Source organism: Hydra vulgaris, chromosome 14 (assembly GCF_038396675.1).
Source record: "Hydra vulgaris chromosome 14, alternate assembly HydraT2T_AEP".
NCBI classification, from domain to species: Eukaryota; Metazoa; Cnidaria; class Hydrozoa; order Anthoathecata; family Hydridae; genus Hydra; species Hydra vulgaris.
The window spans coordinates 27,818,819-27,837,112 of record NC_088933.1 but is presented as its reverse complement, the minus strand read 5'-3'; the positions used below and the strand labels follow the sequence as shown (position 1 = coordinate 27,837,112).

The 18,294-nt window shown below is 28.1% G+C and overlaps 1 protein-coding gene across 1 annotated transcript in view; it reads right to left on the bottom strand.

The window, feature by feature from the left end:
• The window catches only part of LOC100210419 (uncharacterized), a 39,072-nt gene extending 21,565 nt beyond the window's left edge, over nucleotides 1-17,507 (bottom strand). The window contains exons 1-3 of the mRNA XM_065817148.1: nucleotides 17,304-17,507; nucleotides 1,957-2,310; nucleotides 1,332-1,613 (exon numbers count right to left, since the gene is read on the bottom strand). Of these exons, the coding sequence (XP_065673220.1) occupies nucleotides 1,332-1,613; nucleotides 1,957-2,310; nucleotides 17,304-17,346 (679 nt within the window). The 5' untranslated portion in view covers nucleotides 17,347-17,507. The remainder of the gene's footprint in view (nucleotides 1-1,331; nucleotides 1,614-1,956; nucleotides 2,311-17,303) is intronic.
• Between the last annotated feature and the right edge of the window lie 787 nt (nucleotides 17,508-18,294).

Genomic DNA, 18,294 nt, shown 5'->3' with positions numbered 1-18,294 from the left:
TTGTTTTTTATTTAAGCGTGGTTTTTTTGCAGCAGCACGCCATAAATAACTTAAATTGTGGAGGACCCTTCGCACAGTTCTAGGGCTTGCTTTCAGACCATTTGACAGTGTCCATTTTGTAGGCAAGTCTGTAGATTATGCTTGTCTGTTTTCTTTCATTAATCTCACTAACAAGCGAACATCACGGTCATTTGAAATTTTATTGTGTCCAGTCCTATGACGATCATTAATTGACCGGGTCTCTTTGTATCGTTGAATTATGTTAATAATGCAAGAGTGAGACCTTCCGAGCTTTTCTGCTATTTGTCTGATGCTATAGCCTTCTTCTTTTAATACAACAGCCACGCATCTATCTTTTTCTTCGATCTTTGCACGCATTTTTGCAATATTTTTATATCCTTATTGCAATTCAAAAAATAAATGTTTATTTGATATCGAAACTCAGGTTTCGACATATTATTTTATATGGTCGTTAAATTTTGTCCAATTTATTTAAAGAAGATTTATAAGTACTCATCAGTTTTTTAATAAGTTAAACGCTATTTAATTAGAATTAGATTAAAAAAATTATACCACTTTAATCCGTATGTTTTGATTAACAAGATATTAAAAAAAAATTTTATATGTCAATTCGAATCTTCTTAATTTTAATTTAAAGATTAAGAAACCAACTAAAAAATGAGTTATCTTTAATTTTTGGCCACCGCTGTATATTTATTCTAAAAAATATTTTAAAAACTATTTTTAATAATAAAGTATTCTAAATTATACAGCATACAAAGTTGAATTAAAAAACAATTTATTTTTTTATTTTTATAGCTTTGTAAAGGTCTTCGCGGGGCCCTTTTTAGCGCGCGGCTTGACACCACCGCGTCTTTCGCGTTATTTCTTTTCCGCCCCTGAGTGCAGAAGGAAGCTCATCGATATCAAAAATTTGAGTTTAAGAACAACTTTTACAAATAGCAGTTTGTAGTTTTTTGGTAAAGTGATATGAAAAATATATATTCACTATTTTATTATGCAAATAATAAAAGTTTTGTCAATCTAACTACATTCTTACTGTTCCAACTATAATATGTGTGCAATAATAATAGTAATAATAATAGTAATATTATCTTGGTTGTGGCTTACTCTGAAAACCACTTAGTTTTTTTAATGTGGCTAGAATCTAATAGAAAATAACATTTGCTTTTATGATAAAATGATAATAGCAAATATTATTTCCATTGCCGCTATTTAAAAAGAAAAATCAGGACGATCTTTTAAAATTTAAGCAGTCGGTATTCTTTTTTTTTTTATTAAACTACGATATACTTATACTATTAACTTACTTGGAAATATAAGACTTGTATTTTGAGTAATTACTTTGCCATTTCCAGAAAGAATTAGGTACAATACACTACCATTGTAACTAGAACTCATGACACCCAAGTCGTATATAAACTGATATTTGTTGACTTCTGTCTCATTCGAGTATTTAGGAACATATATTTGTTCTTTAAATATTACAATGCCATCAGGTTTTGGTTTACCGTATATTACTGTTCGAACGCTCAATGATTCACCGTCTTTTACATGCAAGACTTTCGGAAAGTTCAAAACTACTGGAACAGCTAGTAAACAACACCTCAAATACAAATGTTTAAAGTTAACTTTAAAATTCAATTTAATATTCGTTATTATTGTCTTCGTCATCGTCGTTGTCTTACTCGTTGTTACCATCACCATCACCATCATCATCATCATCATCATCATCATCATCATCATCATCATCATCATCATCATCATCATCATCATCATCATCATCATCATCATCATCATCATCATCATCATCATCATCATCATCATCATCATCATCATCATCATCATCATCGTCATCATCATCATTGTCGTCGTTATCATAGTTATTATTATATTATTGACAAATATTGCACATAGCATATTATATAAACAAACCTTTAACATCAAGTGATATATAAAATTGAGCTATGTTAAACACATTTTCTGTTCTAAACAACAGTAGAATAACAAAGTTCATTGAATCATTTACATTTAACTTTGTTATAGTTGTAACGTAGTTGTAGCCATGTACACTGGTTGTAATTCTATTTCCAAATAAAAACACACCATTTTGTGTAACATTGTATTGATTTAAATTTCCTTCAGCAATTACAGTTTTGTTTTCAAGAATAAATTTTATAACTTGTAATAATTCATTTGTATCAAATTGGAAAGAAGCAGTAATATTAACGTCATCACCTTCATTTAAATTGTCCATTCTTGTTGTGCTCCTGAAAGTAACGCATGCACCTAAAAAGAAAAATGTTTAAGTAACTGTTAAAATCATTCGCTAAAAAATAAGATAAAAAATTTGTTAATTTAATTCTTAAACACGTGTTCCAGGCAAGCCTCTAATTATAATATAAAAAAGAGACATTATACAAAAGAGGCCATAATCAAACCCAAAGAAATGACAAAAGAATCAGAAGCTACCATAAACTTTTTAAGTATTACTTAGGAAAAATTCTTACTTGATAGAGGTTTTCTATGAAATAGAGAAGATATAAAACTGATGGTAAAATCCAATATAGTATCAACTGGTAAAAATACTCTATTCAAGTATGATAAGCCTGGAAAAAACTGGTGCATAACTTTTGAAAGAAGAAATTTTTTTTAAGTTGCATGAGAACTAGTTAAATGAGAACAATTTATTTTTATAAAATCATTTTTAAGTTAGATTTAATTGGCTTACGAACAGATCTTTGCTGATTTGCTGGTAATATATTTTATCGGAAGATATCAAAAACAGCCTGTTAACTTGCTCAATCATGCGACCAATCAATGCAATCAATGTATACTGTCCTGTTTTGAGAACCAGCAAACGGTCAGTGTCCATTTCCCTTTGTAGTCTGAAAATTCATTCACAAATCAAGTTGAATAGAAAGCTATCTTTTTTAAAGGTGGAATGGCATGTTTATTATACATGTAAAGGGTCGAAAAAATTTGTGTTACTTTGTTATGAACAAAGTAATCATTTAACATACTATACGGTTAAAGTGCAGGATATTTATATAGTTTAATTCTATTTATTAAATAATTTTACTTATACTGTTTACCTTTAAACGCAAACATCTTACAACATCTTACAACATCTTACAACATTTTACAACATCTTACAACACCTTGACATCGGTTTTTTTGTTCCGTTAAAATATTGTTAAGAAAAAGCAGACATAAAATGTTGCTTCTAACTTTGCTAAAGACTCAGTAAGAGAAATAGTAAACTCCTAAAAAGTGGTTTCATTTGGATTGGTTTCATCAAACTCCGAAAAAGTGGTTTCAGTTGTAATAGTCTTTACCTTGTAGATCAAAACCCATGATGAAGATAGTTTAGCTACTAAAACATGATGAACAAGATAAAACTAATGAAAAGGTAAAAAACTATTGTGAAAAACTTACAGATAGCAATTGAGAAATTGAGTGTACTTACTCCAGGTCAAAGTTAGCCTCCATTGGTAGCAATTGCAAATACAAATTTTAATAGGACAAGATATTGTAACCAGTTACAAGAAGAAGAGAAAAAGAAAACTTCAAAGCGTAAGCATTACAACTTTGAAATTTTAATCATATGAAAAGAAATAAATAGGATGCATAGACTATTTATGATATGTGTACTCATACTGTCCTATCAGTGGTGTTATATGGATATGTGATAGTTGTTGTTAAAAAAAGGAATAGCAAGTAAGTTATTGAAAATTTATTTTCTACTCAGTGAGTAGTTATTGTATATTCCTTTAATGTGAAGAAAAGTAAAAAAGGTTTTATTGTGGGGATTAAATAAAAAAATTATATTGTACCAAAAATAAAAATATTTAAAAAAAGAAAGTCTATTTATTCTCTATTCCTTATAAATTGTTCCTTATTATTTCTTTTACCCCATTATTCTATTCCCCTTTTTATTAACTCAACTAAACCGCTTTTAGATTAATTTTTTCTAATCAAATCTGAAACTGCCGCTTGATTTTTCCAATTTTTGAGATACAGCGCAAATACTTTAAAGTGAAAATGCTTGAAATGACGAGTTGGGGTAGGGGCGTTTTTTATTAGGAAGTGGGAAGGGTAAAACTATGAACTTTAAACTTTGTGAAATCTAAACTCCATCAAATTACAAATACTACAAAAAAGTTTAAAAAAAAAACAGAAATATATATTTTTTTATTTTTTGAATGTTTGTTTTTGTAAATACCAAGTAAACGTATTTGTAGTTGATTTGCAGCGGACCTATATAAATATTTTGAGAGGCTCAATAATAACTTGAGAGGCTCAATAATAACTTGAGAGGCTCAATAATAACTTGAGAGGTAACTGTTTTAAATATTACAAAGAATTTGCCAGACTTCCATCAAGAAAACATTTATTTTTCAATAGAATTGCGAATCTGTGAAATTCACTTCCAAATTAAGTCGTTAGGGCACAATCGGTTGATAATTTTAAAGTCACTCTTGATTGCTGGTTGAGGAGCAATCAAGCATAACAGTTGTCAAAGTGTGCATGAAAACACACTCACTGGCTTTGCCAACACAGCAAAATCTAAACACTTTAATGAAAAATTGTGATAACACTTATATATAATAAATATGGAGCTTTGCTCATAGTGGCATCTGTTATAAGTGGCTAACCGATAACTTTTCAACATATAATATAGTGACTAGTCATTAGCTGGCTACTTAAGCGAATTCCAATAATGGTCCACTAATTAACCGATGAGCAAAACTTAAGTGAACCGCTCCAAAGCCAAATGAAATTCTACTATAGAATGGTCGCTATAGAATAATTTCATACTTTCATGTTTTATTTTATAAAGGAGTAGTTTTTTGCCAATATTTTTTATCTGTTGTCTTAAATTTGAAACAATGGTGAGCCCACAATTAGTATACTTACTCAGTAATATCCTATATAACTAAAATTTTATACGCAGCGTTGACCAACTGAAAACACTTTTGTATAGTTATTTAAAAATAAGAAGCCCAGAAACATTTTAAATCTAATATGAGCTGAAAATGAATCCCAGGTTTGTTAAAAAATTTTAAACCATTCTGTCGTACGTAAAGTTATTTTTACTAACTCAAAGAAAAATGACTACATTTAGCACCAATAAGGTTCCTCTTTATAATTTTCCTCATTTTTTTATAAGTCAATAAATACTTCTGAATACATTTTCTTACCTTACATCTACTTTGCTTCGGTGTTTTCGATTAAAAAGCCAATTGCAACTCGCCAGCAGGTAAACATTAGCATTGCTGAAAACTCTTTCATTTAAATACTACATGTTTTCTGAGTGATTTTTCTTAGTAATTTCTCTGTAGGTTTTAGATAAGTTTCAGAATACTTTAATAATTGAATATATTATTTAATTCATAATGTTATACCTTAACGAGTTTGATATTGCTTTAAGAGAAACGTTATTAAACTGTGAAACATAAAATATTTAGATATAATTTGGTCCTCAACTAATATATATATTTTTTTATATTTTTGTCTTTATATATCTATCTATTACTTCTATATTATTATAAGAATAATGATAACAACCGGTCTACTGCACAAGGTATACTGCGCAGGGTATACTGCGCAGGGTATACTGCGCAGGGTATACTGCGCAGGGTATACTGCGTAATTAAGGGATATACTGCGCAATTACTAAGATATAGTTTGCACTGCATCATAAATTCACATGTTAAACAAAATTGATAATATTTTGTTTTTCTAGTTAATTATAATGTTGTTGTTCCGAATCTGTTGGTAATAAAAAATTCTGATGCGTGGTACGATTTATAAAGGGCCCAAAAGGAAACCCATAAAAAATCTTTTTTCCAAAAAAAAACACACCACTTAGTAATTTTTTTGTTTGTTTTTTTTTTGTTTTGTTTTCTACTTGTTCTTTAGGAGTTGCGTTAAAAGGAAAACAAAAAAACAAAACAAAAAAATGCATTTTTTGAATAATTATAAGGAAAAGTAATTTTGGGGCATTGGATCACCTTGTGTCTATCTGGGAACGCTAGATATTTATAAAAAGTTTCAAAATAAGTTTAAAATGACTGCAATGATACTAGCAAAAAAGTTATGAAGCGATTTTTACATAAAATTTTTGTTTCAATTTTATGGCCTAAAACCTCTAAAACTGAATTAGTAAGGAAAAAAAAATTACGATTAAATTTTTTTAAATTTTATTTTTGTTTTCTTTTCTATAAAAATTACTTTACCAAACAATTATTTTTAATTTCTATACATTTTTAGGAGAAATAGAAGAAAACGTAATTATTTGATATATTTTTCCTCGTGGCTATCGGAGACCGCTAGAAATTTCCAAAAACATCTAAAATAGGTTAAAATGATGGTAATAATGCTAGTGAAGTAATTTTTTAACAAAATATTGAAGTTTTATAAACATCATTTTACAGTATTTTGGCCTTAATAATGCTTATTAGATATAAAATTCTTAATTATTTAAGTCATAAAATACTCAAATAATTCACCGAATAATTTTAAGATTAAAAGCGAATTTTACATCTAATAACGCTTTTATATGTGTGGTTGTATTGTCGTCGAGAATATCAATTCAAAAATTTATTGACTTCATTATTACGCTATATCTCAGTAGAGTTACAATACAGAAGGGTCAAAATTAAATGATTCTCTTAAAATTGAACCCCAAAAAAGCAAAATATCACAATATAGTTGAAGCTATAAAGCAATTCAAAACTTACTATTTAGTTGGGGATTTTTTTGGTCGAATAACAAAGCTCGTCCATTTGTTAATGGGCATAAAAGAGAAGACGTTGTAGTTTAAAGAAAAACATTCGTTAATTACTTTGCCGACAACATAAAAAACTGTTGGTTGATTTTGAAAACAGCAATTTCTGAATACATATTGAACATTCCTGAAGTTCAAATTGCGCGAATAGTTATGGCTTATGATGAAAGTACGGTGCGCTCGGGTGGTACTCAATCATTTAAATGGCTTCATGCTTTCTTTAGTCCAATGTTTAATAAAGGAAGAGAAATCAGTAGAATGTTAAGTGATTTTATAATGTGCCATCCAAAATTAACAACCTTTTCTTTAAATGAGTGTAAATGGAAAAAAACTTAAAGTGAGAAACCGCAACTAATAAAAAAAACTTTCGAATTTTTTTCCTCGAACAGCAACAAACATCATTACGTCCGGAAAAGACTGCCATTTTGACAATGAAGCAATTCTTACTAAGTTCACTCAGAAATTTGCGTATAATATATATGCAAATTTCAAAAAAAAAAAACGATGTTTTTTTTTAATGATGACTATACTACAAATAGCAATCAAAAAAAATATATATTATATAATCATCAAAAAGCTTATATTTATAATCTTATTATTTTTAGCAATTTGCATTTTGCATTATAACAAGTGTTTATTTAAATGTGTCGTCAACCTGATCTTTAAGCTTAAATAGCGTAGTTTTAGGTTTATTTGGAAACTGTAACAGCTTTGTTGAAAGTCGTTAGCTTTTAGGATGTATTTTTTCAGGCCTAAATAATAATATATCTAATAAATCAATTAAATTAAATAGAGAATTAACTATGAATAAACCTAATTTTTTTAAAACTCTTAATTATTTAAGTCTTAAAATACTCAAATAATTCACCTAATAATTTTAAGATTAAAAGCGAGTTTTAAAATAGGAATAATACTTTACAGTTTTTTGGCCTTAAAATAAAAACTAAATATTTTGTTAAAAAATTGCTTCATATCTATTTTACTGGCACAGTTACCCTCATTTTTAACTTATTTTAGATGTTTTTGGAAATTTCTAGCGGTCTCCGATAGCCACGAGGAAAAATATATCAAATAATTACGTTTTCTTCTATTTCTGCCAAAAATGTATAGCAATTAAAAATAATTGTTTGGTAAAGTAATTTTTATAGAAAAGAAAACAAAAATAAAATTTAAAAAAATTTAATCGCAATTTTTTTTTTTTATTATTACTAATTCAGTTTTAGAGGTTTTAGGCCATAAAATCGAAAAAAATTTTTTATGTAAAAATCGCTTCATAACTTTTTTGCTAGTATCATTACAGTCATTTTAAACCTATTTTGAAACTTTTTATAAATATCTAGCGGTTCCGGATAGACACAAGGTGATCCAAAATTACTTTTCCTTATAATTATTCAAAAAGTGCATTTTTTTTTTGTTTTTTTTTCCTTTTAACGCAACTCCTAAAGAACAAATAAAAAACAAAGCACTCTACTTAATCATAACTTTTTATAATAGTATTTCAAAAATATAAGAGCTGATAATAATTTATCTGAATAGCGTGATCTTATTTTGTACAAATGATTGCACATACAGAAAATACTTTTTTGCCATCTAAAAATGCGGGGTAATTGATAATAATGCATCATAAAGCTTTTTAAGATCATTAACACTAAAAAGTCAAAATTCCAACATGTCGGAAAAAGTTATTATCTCTAGATGGCGTTATTGTAGAGTATTGAGGGTTGAGTAATAAATTCGTGAAATCTGTATACCATCGTTCAACAATTCTAATCCTCAAATAATCCATCAACTTTTTGCTAAATGAGGAAAATTTCTCAAACATGAATTTTTAACATCGTGTCAGTGCTTAACAGTGTTTTATCTTCTTAAGATAGAAAGCTTAAGAAATATTTATTGTTTAAAGAGGGATTTAAATTTTGATTGAAAAACATAATTTAAAACAGTTGACAGTATTAGGTATATTATCATCTTGCATGAATTCGTGAGTAAATGATTGTAGTTGATATTTTCTTCACAATTGGTGCCTTTGTCAAAAGAACCATATTCATTATTATTATCATCACGGACACTTAAGTCTTCTGTGTCATATTTTTTCTCATAAGGTGTGTTACATACTTCGAGATGCACTGTATGCAAGGCTGAATTATGGCTCTTGGGGGCCGAGTGCAAAAATTAATTTGGGGGCCTTATTCCTAAAAATGTATATTCAAAAATGAATGCAGCAAAACATGAAATCGCTTTTTTATTCATAAAGAAGCTTTCACATTGGCAAAGTCAATTACGACATCTTCGAAATTTATATTTTTTAACAGAGTTCTTTCAATTTTCATTGAACAAGGAGAATTTAAACGACTATTAAACATTGAGGAACGGAGATAAATCTTAACTTTTGCCATTTTTGAAAATGATTGCTCTGCACTACAAATGGTAATGGAAAAGGTTAGAAAAATTCAATTTGCAATGCCAGCATTTGTAAAAAATAATTTTAAGTTATTTATAAGAATTGCTTGTAAACATTTTAGTGCTGATATATTCTTCTCATTTGCCATGAGCTTGGAAAACTGGACAATTTCATCATGGAATTGTGTATCAAAGTCTGACGGATAAATAGTACAAAAGAATTTAGCCGCAGCAACAATGAACATTCATGGTCGACATGAAACATTCATGGTCGGAAAACTAGTAAGATAACCAAACTATCTCTCTGGAGACTCTTAGCAGAAAGCCTTTGTTTCAACCACATGTCTATAATAGGGAATAAGTGTTTAATTCTAAATTTGTCACTACCACTTAGAACCATTTCATTCTATGTATCTTTACCAATTCCTACATTGCACATCTTCTTTCTTGTACTTTTCCAGCACATTGCTGAATGTCAAAAAAATCTTTATGAACTGGTGTCACATATTTCAAAAGAGATCGAAGCTATCGAGATATCATTCGAGACATCAAGAGCTAAATTTCCTGAATTTTAATTCTAAGCTCTTTTATAACGGCAACATCTAAAGTTTTTAATTTCTTTAAATGTGTATTTATTTTGTGTCTGACTTTTTTTTATCTTTATCTAAAACAGTTGATTCTAGAGTCTCAAAAACATGACTGTAATTTACATGTAGAATTTAAATAGAAATGACTCCTGCTGACCACCTTTTCCGACTCAACATTTGGTGGTAACTTTCTTGCTCTTTTCTGCACCGGGATTTCCGGGATTTCTCCCGGATGTGTTTAAAATAGATTTAATTTATAGATTTTTTTTTTTTTGATTTATTTATAATTTTTATTGTTTATAATTTATATTTTTTAGAGTTTGTTAACAAACTCTAAAATAATGTAAATTATAAACAATCATTATAAATAAGTATTGATATTTTAATGTTTGGTTCATTCTTAATAATTTAAATGACCATTTAAATTGTGGCAAAGTTATTATTTATATAAGTTGTAATGGAAAAATTTAAAACACAAGGACATACATAAGTATATACTTATAGTATATACTTAAGTATACATACATAAGTATATACTTATGTATGTCCTTGTGTTTTAAATTTTTCCATTACAACTTATATAAATAATAACTTTGCCACAATTTAAATGGTCATTTAAATTATTAAGAATGAACCAAACATTAAAATATCAATACTTATTTATAATGATTGTTTATAATTTACATTATTTTAGAGTTTGTTAACAAACTCTAAAAAATATAAATTATAAACAATAAAAATTATAAATAAATCAAAAAAAAAAAATCTATAAATTAAATCTATTTTAAACACATCCGGGAGAAATCTGGGGTCAATTCGGGCTAAAGAAAAAAGCAGCCGAAAAGTTTTTCGTTTTTTTTTATTCTGCCCATATGGTTCCCGTGTAGATCCCGCGGCCAAATCCCGTACGGTTCCCGTTTGACATCCCAGATCGTTCCCGTGTGGGTCCCGTATGGTTGTGCTTGCTGGGCTATCTGTTAGTTTGAGAAGTACAAAAATTATACTTACATTGAAGAAACCCAATAAAACCAATTGCAGTCTCACGGCAGTTGGTAAATGTAAATGCTGTCAACAGTATTTACGCCAACTAAATTTAAAGAATCCTCTGCACAAGGTATCAAATCAATGTTTTGGTTCTCATTTTTCAGTTATACTATTTTTGTATACTTTATGCTAGTTAGATATTTTTCATACATGACAAATGCATAAATTTAGACGCTGCTAATAGATTGCAAGCTACAACTTTAGACGCAACTTATAGACTGCAGGATCTTTTTTGTCACTAGGAAGACAATTTTCGCATAAATTTTCAATTAAGTATATGAAACATTTCCTCTGCCGTGATTTTCTCACTTTTCTAAGTACCAAGGAATGAATCAAACTTTGAAAGGAACTCCAAGGCCCCTAGAAAGTTTCCATTACTAAAGGCGTCTATTATTTCTGAGTCATCTCGAAGAACTAGACCTCGGCTGCACAGAAACTAACGTTTAACGTGACCGTCCAGCTCTGAAGTTATCATCTGAATCTTGAAAAAGAAGCAGAAGAAAATTTTTTTCTCATTGGATGGTAAATAAATAAGCCATTTTTAAACTTGAAAGAAAAATAGTTTACAGAACAGTGCCTTAAATATGCTCTTGTCAATTTTTGTAATTTTCAAAATCTTTGTCTGCAACGTTTTGATCCGGACATTCTTTTATAGAAAAATATACAAATATGACGAATACAAACTGGAAGCCATAAAGTCAACTACAAAAACAGGTTAACACGCAAACCTTCTTATCCCACTCATATTATTTTACGTATTAAAAAGCTGGATATTTTATACATTTTTAGGCTCTCGCAGTGTGATATAGAGGCCCCAATACACCCAAAACAGCAGTGGCATATATGTTTATAAAACTATTTTTTGGGGCCCGTTAATCCGGCATTGACTTAAAAAAATTTAAAAAAATCGAAATAATCCCATTTTATACGTGATATTGTCAGTTTTATCATGAGTATTATTTTTTGTATTTAACTGGAATAATCTTAGTCTTGACTAATTTTTATCTTTAAACTTTATGCTGCTTAAAGTCATATGAAACTTTATGCAGGTTAAAGTCATATGAAACTTTATGCAGCTTAAAGTCATATGAAATTTTATGCAGCTGAAACTCATTACAATATTGAAACAAAACCGTTAAAACGAACCTATAGAAAAAGTTCAAGTTTTAAATTTTTTGTTTCAATAATTTTAATTTTAAAAAAAGGAAAAAACAGGAAAAACAGTCTTTTATAAAATAGCTGTTTGCTGTTTTTGATTTTTCTTTAAAAAATAGTTGTTTGTTGCTTTTTTTTAAAAAAACCCAGCTCTTTTACTGTTGCTGTTAAAAAGTTTCACAAACCTTAAAAGATAGCTACTTGATTCATGTACATTAGGGTGTACCAGAAACTTGCTTTTTCCCCCCAAGATAACTCTCAAGTTTTTACTTATACTCTGAGGCCAAAAATAAGCGAAAAAGAAAAATTCGTTGTCAAAAAGTAATATTTGTAAAATTTAAAAAACTCAACTTTTTGAAAATAAATGTTCGTTACGTCAATATTTGATTAATAGGTAACGAAAGTTTTTCCCATTTTATATAAATATACTTTTTTATAAACTTAATGATAATCCCTAAGTTTTACAACATTATTACTAGTGTAATACATGCTTATTTATTTAGAAGCATAGAAAAACTATAAAACAGGCTTATACAAAAAAATTTTAAACGGCTCAAAACGAGTTTAAATTTACAAAAACGTGTTATTGTAAGTCTTGCGAGCAAGAGAAAAACTTTCGCACTTTTGCATGCAGATTTTTACTTTGCAACCCAATAATTTGATTGAACGGTTTTATGCATACAGTACCTTCGAGAATTCCTGTATTATTAATTTGTGCTTAAAAACATACGTTATTTAAAGTAAAACTAAATATCTTTTTTTTTTTTCAAAATTTGAGCCATCGTCATTGGTAACGTCAATAAAAAAAAAGTTGTCTGTGTTCAAATAAAAACTTAATTTCGTGGTGTTTGATCACGCTTTTGAAATATACTCTAGCAACAAACTTGTTGTCATGACAACAACTATGCACTACGTACAAAATTGTTGTCATGCTGCATGCGTTTTACATACGGCTTAAAATTAGGAAATCAGAATAAGAATTAGCAAGTAGTTTATAAAATCACACAGGTGTTTAAAGTTTAAATCTACTAAGCCTGTTGTTGTTTTTTCTCAAAGGTTGCAGGGCAAAGAACTTATTTGCATAAGCAATTTATATATATCTGTATTGTTGCTTTATATATAGCTGCATAGTAGCTTTATATATAGCAATATCGTAGATTTATATATAGCTATATCGTCGTTTTGTATATAGCTATATTGTAGTTTTATATATAGCTATATATTGTAAATTTATATATAGCTTATCGTAGCTGTATATTGTAGCTTTATATAAAACTATATCGTAACTTTATATATAGCTACATTGTAGTTTTATAGCTATCAACACTATCAAATAAAACCACTAAAATAATAATTAAAAAAAAAATCAAGAAAAACATAAAAATAAATAAAAATGAAAAAGGTTTGGGTGGTACAAATAAAAATCTGGCATTTAATGTAGTAACGCGCGCTTTGTCGAGTTGGTATATAGTAAGTAAATATGTAAACAATGTGTAATTTAATAATAATAGTATATAAAGCATAAATATGAACAAGTAATACAATAATGTGCTTTATCGTTCGAACATTGCTAGCCGAGTTCCCACCGAGCGTATAATGCATTTGTAATAAATTATGTGTATTTTATATTCTATTAAGATGCCAAATTTTATTTATAATCGTCTATTGAATAACAAACATACAAAAATTCATGGTAATTCCTTGATTATGTGTTACTGACTTTTCACTTTTTAAAGAGCTAATCTTTTTAAATAAACTTGGGTAGACCTGACAAATATATTTTTTAGAAATTGTCAGATGCTTTTTAAAATTTGTTAAACTATTTTATTAGGTTCTTGGGAAATAATTATAATTTTTAAAAGGATTAGATTTTTTTTTTAGCTTTACCATCCTGAATAAGTAGGTAGGCTTTTGATTTTTTGTATTTAAGAAGACTAACTTCCAGGCATGGTGCAAACTCAAAATTTTATGTTAACTATTATTCACATGAGGATGTATAACAAAAATTTACGAATTTTAAATGTCTTATAAACGTCTTCTAAACATTCCTGCGTAGAGAACGTTTAAAAGACGTTTAAAAAACGTTTAAAAAACATTTAGAACGTAACTTTTAAAAACAAATGCTTGTGGAATTATATTTTGGAAAAAAAAATTACGTCATCCTACAACGGAACAAATATATAGGGGTGATTATCAAGAAATAGCATAAAATGTTGCAAAAGTTTATTATCTTAAACATTAAGAAAAAAATGCAAGATTTTACTTTAAGACCTTAACTCAATGGTTTGAACTCTAAGTCTAATTTTTTGAAATGAAAATATTTCAAAACATCTTTTAATTTACGCAAAAGATGTATAGGTGTCTAACTATAAATATCATTCTAGTTATTTTTATTATTTATATTAATATTTTTATAATATTACTAACTGAAAAATTATATGGAATTTAACTTTTTTAGCTTCTACTCGAAACTATATTTATAGCTAAAAAAAATTCTTAGTTGTAGAGTATTAGAGACTAAATATAGTAAATACTTTTACAGATTTAAATTAACAATAAATAATATAGTTTTTCAATGCTTTCATACTATAATTTGTTTTTCTTTGTTACAAGTTGTTGTTATTATAGCCAAAAAACATAATTTAAAAGTTATTTTCCATATTCTAAATGATAAGAGTAGTGTTAGTAAATTGTAGTTTTTTGCCTTAGAAACATTTGTTATCCTACATTTGTTATCTTTGAAACTATCATGAAGCAGCTGGCGGTAAATTTGCAACTCAGCTGGTCATTGTTTGGCGCCAGACAGCTGTGTAAAATATTTTTGAAAAGATGTTTAAGAGTTTGAAGAAGTTGGAGTTCCATTGGAAAAAAAAAGTCCAAAATGAGCACTGAGTGGTTCATAGAAATCAACGGTAAATGAATTTAGACTTATGAAACCTTGTTTAAACTTTAAATATGAGGCAATCACAACTAATTTTGAAAACTATTATTTCAATGAGTAAAAGATCTCAGAGTTCTACATTCTGATAAATTGTTAAAACAAACATCACACCAGCAGCAGGGACGTTTGTTTAAATAAGACTAAATTCCACAACGATACTGGTGATTTTTAGATCACAACCCGACATGAAAATTTGATAGTTACAATCAATTTATGGGATAGCATATATGTGAGCTATGTATGATTATGATATTTATTAAACTTTGGTGGTTTAACTATTATAGTCATATGTAGGCCATTTGTGGCTACACTTAAGTGGTATAAATACCATAGTCACACATCGCCCACATTTACGTCATCAGTTCGCTATGCCATTGTTGTCAGTTTTCTTAATATCTGTCAAGCTCATTTTCAAAAATTTATCCTCCGCAAGTTTGATAAATTTGTTGTAACTAAACCTCTGTCAAGCAGCAACTCCTTCAAACATCCAAACCTTGCAATTAAATCCTCAGAACTTCTGCTGCAAATAGCAACTTTTTCTTCAACGATTACAATATGCTGTAAATTTTTATTTTTATTTTCACTTATAGTCAACATATAATTCTAAAATTACAACACTAAAATAATAAATTCAAATCAGTTTTTTCAACGTTTAAGATAATAAGTTTTGGTATTTTACGACAGCTTTTAAAAAATACCCTTATGTATTTACCCCTTTCAAAATTCAAGATAAAACATCAAATCTTCTTTTGTATTTAAGAGTAATGAACATGTAATAAATACAACCTCTCGTGTTGAAGGGGTTGTAAATTTTACATAGTTACCTTTTCTAAACACTAACAGATTTTTTGATGAAGTTTGATATTCATTTAAGTGCTTTGAACACTGATTCCATCCCCTAAGATTGACAGCAGGTTATAATAAAGTTTACATATTTTTGATTTTAGAAGAGCCCTACCATTGGGACAGGTATGGGCTGAAGTGGGGCAAGCAAGTAATTAAAAAACTTACAACTACGTATTAACAAAAATTGTTAATTAAAAACTATAAAAAATCGTTAACCACGTAATCTTCACCAAAATATTCAAAAGGTTTCCACAATAAACAAAAACTACAATATACAAAACCACTACTTTACAAAAGTGATATGGGAGAAGTTTGAGATTAATTAATTTTAATTGTCCTACTTCACCTTCAAAAATAATTGTTTATTAAGGATACTTTTCAAAAATGTGGTTTTTACCACACACAGGGAGACAAAGCGATGTTTGCTAAATAAAAGGGAAAAAACTAAGGACCTCTCCTTATTAGAACTTTTTAGATGTCCCACTTCTCCCATTTCCTACTTCTCCCCACTCTCCTCTATTTTAAAAATTTTGTTTTGTTTTAAATAACTCCCTTGCCTTTTATAACTACCCCAAATGGTTTGTTAGAACATATTGTGAAATCACTTTGTTGGAGCACATTGTGGAACCACTTCACCCAATACTTTCTTGGAACAAATTTTGGAGTTTGTTTGATTAGGTATATGTATACAACTACTCAACTTATTTTAATTATCATTGAATGTTATGTACCTTAGTGTGTTATTTTTAGGCAATAAAACATTTTTTATGCCTAAAATTGAAAATTGCAATTTGACCACAGTTTAAAAAAGAAATTAAAATACGATACAACTTGTCCTAGTATCCTCCAAATTTATCTCATACTAGGTGGTGGTGGTTTACCACACTTTGGTAACTGTGTAATTTTAAGATAATTGTTAAACATAGTAATTATTAAACATTAAATGATAGGATAAAGTTGAATGAGTTGAGCATAAGTAGTTATTGACAACTTTCAATTACTTATGGGTGCCTTAATCCAAATAGCTGAGAACTCTTGCTAATTATTAAATGTCTTATCGTTACAATTGCAAGTAAACTTTATCCAGGTGAATAAAACTATATTTTTCATATTTTATATTTTACCGACTAGCATAAAAACAAAATTTTGACTTTCTTTTTTTCTATTAAAGATTTTTTCTATTAAAAACTATTCTTTAAAAGATAAAAATTCAAAAGATGAGTGCGGTGAGTAAGACCGCGGTCAAGATTAAAAAATTATTATAAACAACGAAATAAAAAGTTTAGCAAAAAACAAGATAAAAAAATAAAAACGAAATAATTTATTCAACGGAGACGATGCAAACCGATTTATAAAATATAGTTTAGTGTATCATACAGTTCTAAATATAATTGTGTGTAACCACAGAAGTGCAAGACATTTGCTTTGTTAAAAAATATATATATATATGTGATTTAAATTGACTTTATTTGTGTTTGAGTGTGCGTGAGTGAACTCACAAAAAGTAAAAACTTACTTTGTTCCACGTTATAAATAGCCAGTATAATAAAAATAAACATTTTTATACACAAATAGTTTTTAAACAATTAAAATTTTCATGTTGTTTTTTATGTTTTAAATACAAAACTTAAAAAGTTTCTCAAAACTTGTTTTGTTTAAAGTCTTAGAAATAAACAATTGCCGTCAATTGTATATGTGAAGTCATTCTAAATATTTAACTAATCCCACTATTATGCCATTTAAAATAAAAATAAAATTAATTTTTTAAGTTGAACTGATTGCAAACTTTAATCGTTTTTATTCATTTTACTTTTGTCTGAATAAACTGTTTGATATTTTAATATTTTTTGTCTAAATGCTTGTTCCCAAGTACAAATTGTTTTTAATAATTTGTTTTAGCGCCGTTAAACTAAATCAAACAAATAATATTTAAAAAAACTTTTACATGCTCCTAATTACTTTCTTTTTCTAACTTGTTATCATCAAGTCGATGACTTAATGATAACTTAATTATTTGCAAAAATTTTCTAGTTAGGCCACTGAATGTATGCAGTGGCGGGTCAATTTTAGGGGCCCCGATTCAAAGTAAATAATTTTTTATTAACTCTGAAAATTAAATCTTTTATTAACTTAAAAGAGCCAAAGTTAAATTTAATAAATTGTCTGAAAACAAAAGCACAAAAATAAAATAACTGTCAACAAAAATGCTGCATTATATATTTTTTCCGGTCTTTGACAACGATGGAGCGCAACTACTTCTACAAAAAAAAAATTACTAGATTGGTAGCAGCGCCTTATAGCAATAATTGAATGTAACATTTGTATAAATTGCTACAAAAACAATTCCCTTCGGAAAATAATTAATGACTTGAATAATTATATTGTTATTGAAAATGCATTAACGGTTGCAATTCTACAATTCTTTCGTACTTCTGCACAAAAGAGTTCTTGTGTGAATGCATTTAATAGCTGAAGCGCTAAATTCGTGAAAGAGAAAAAAAGAACAG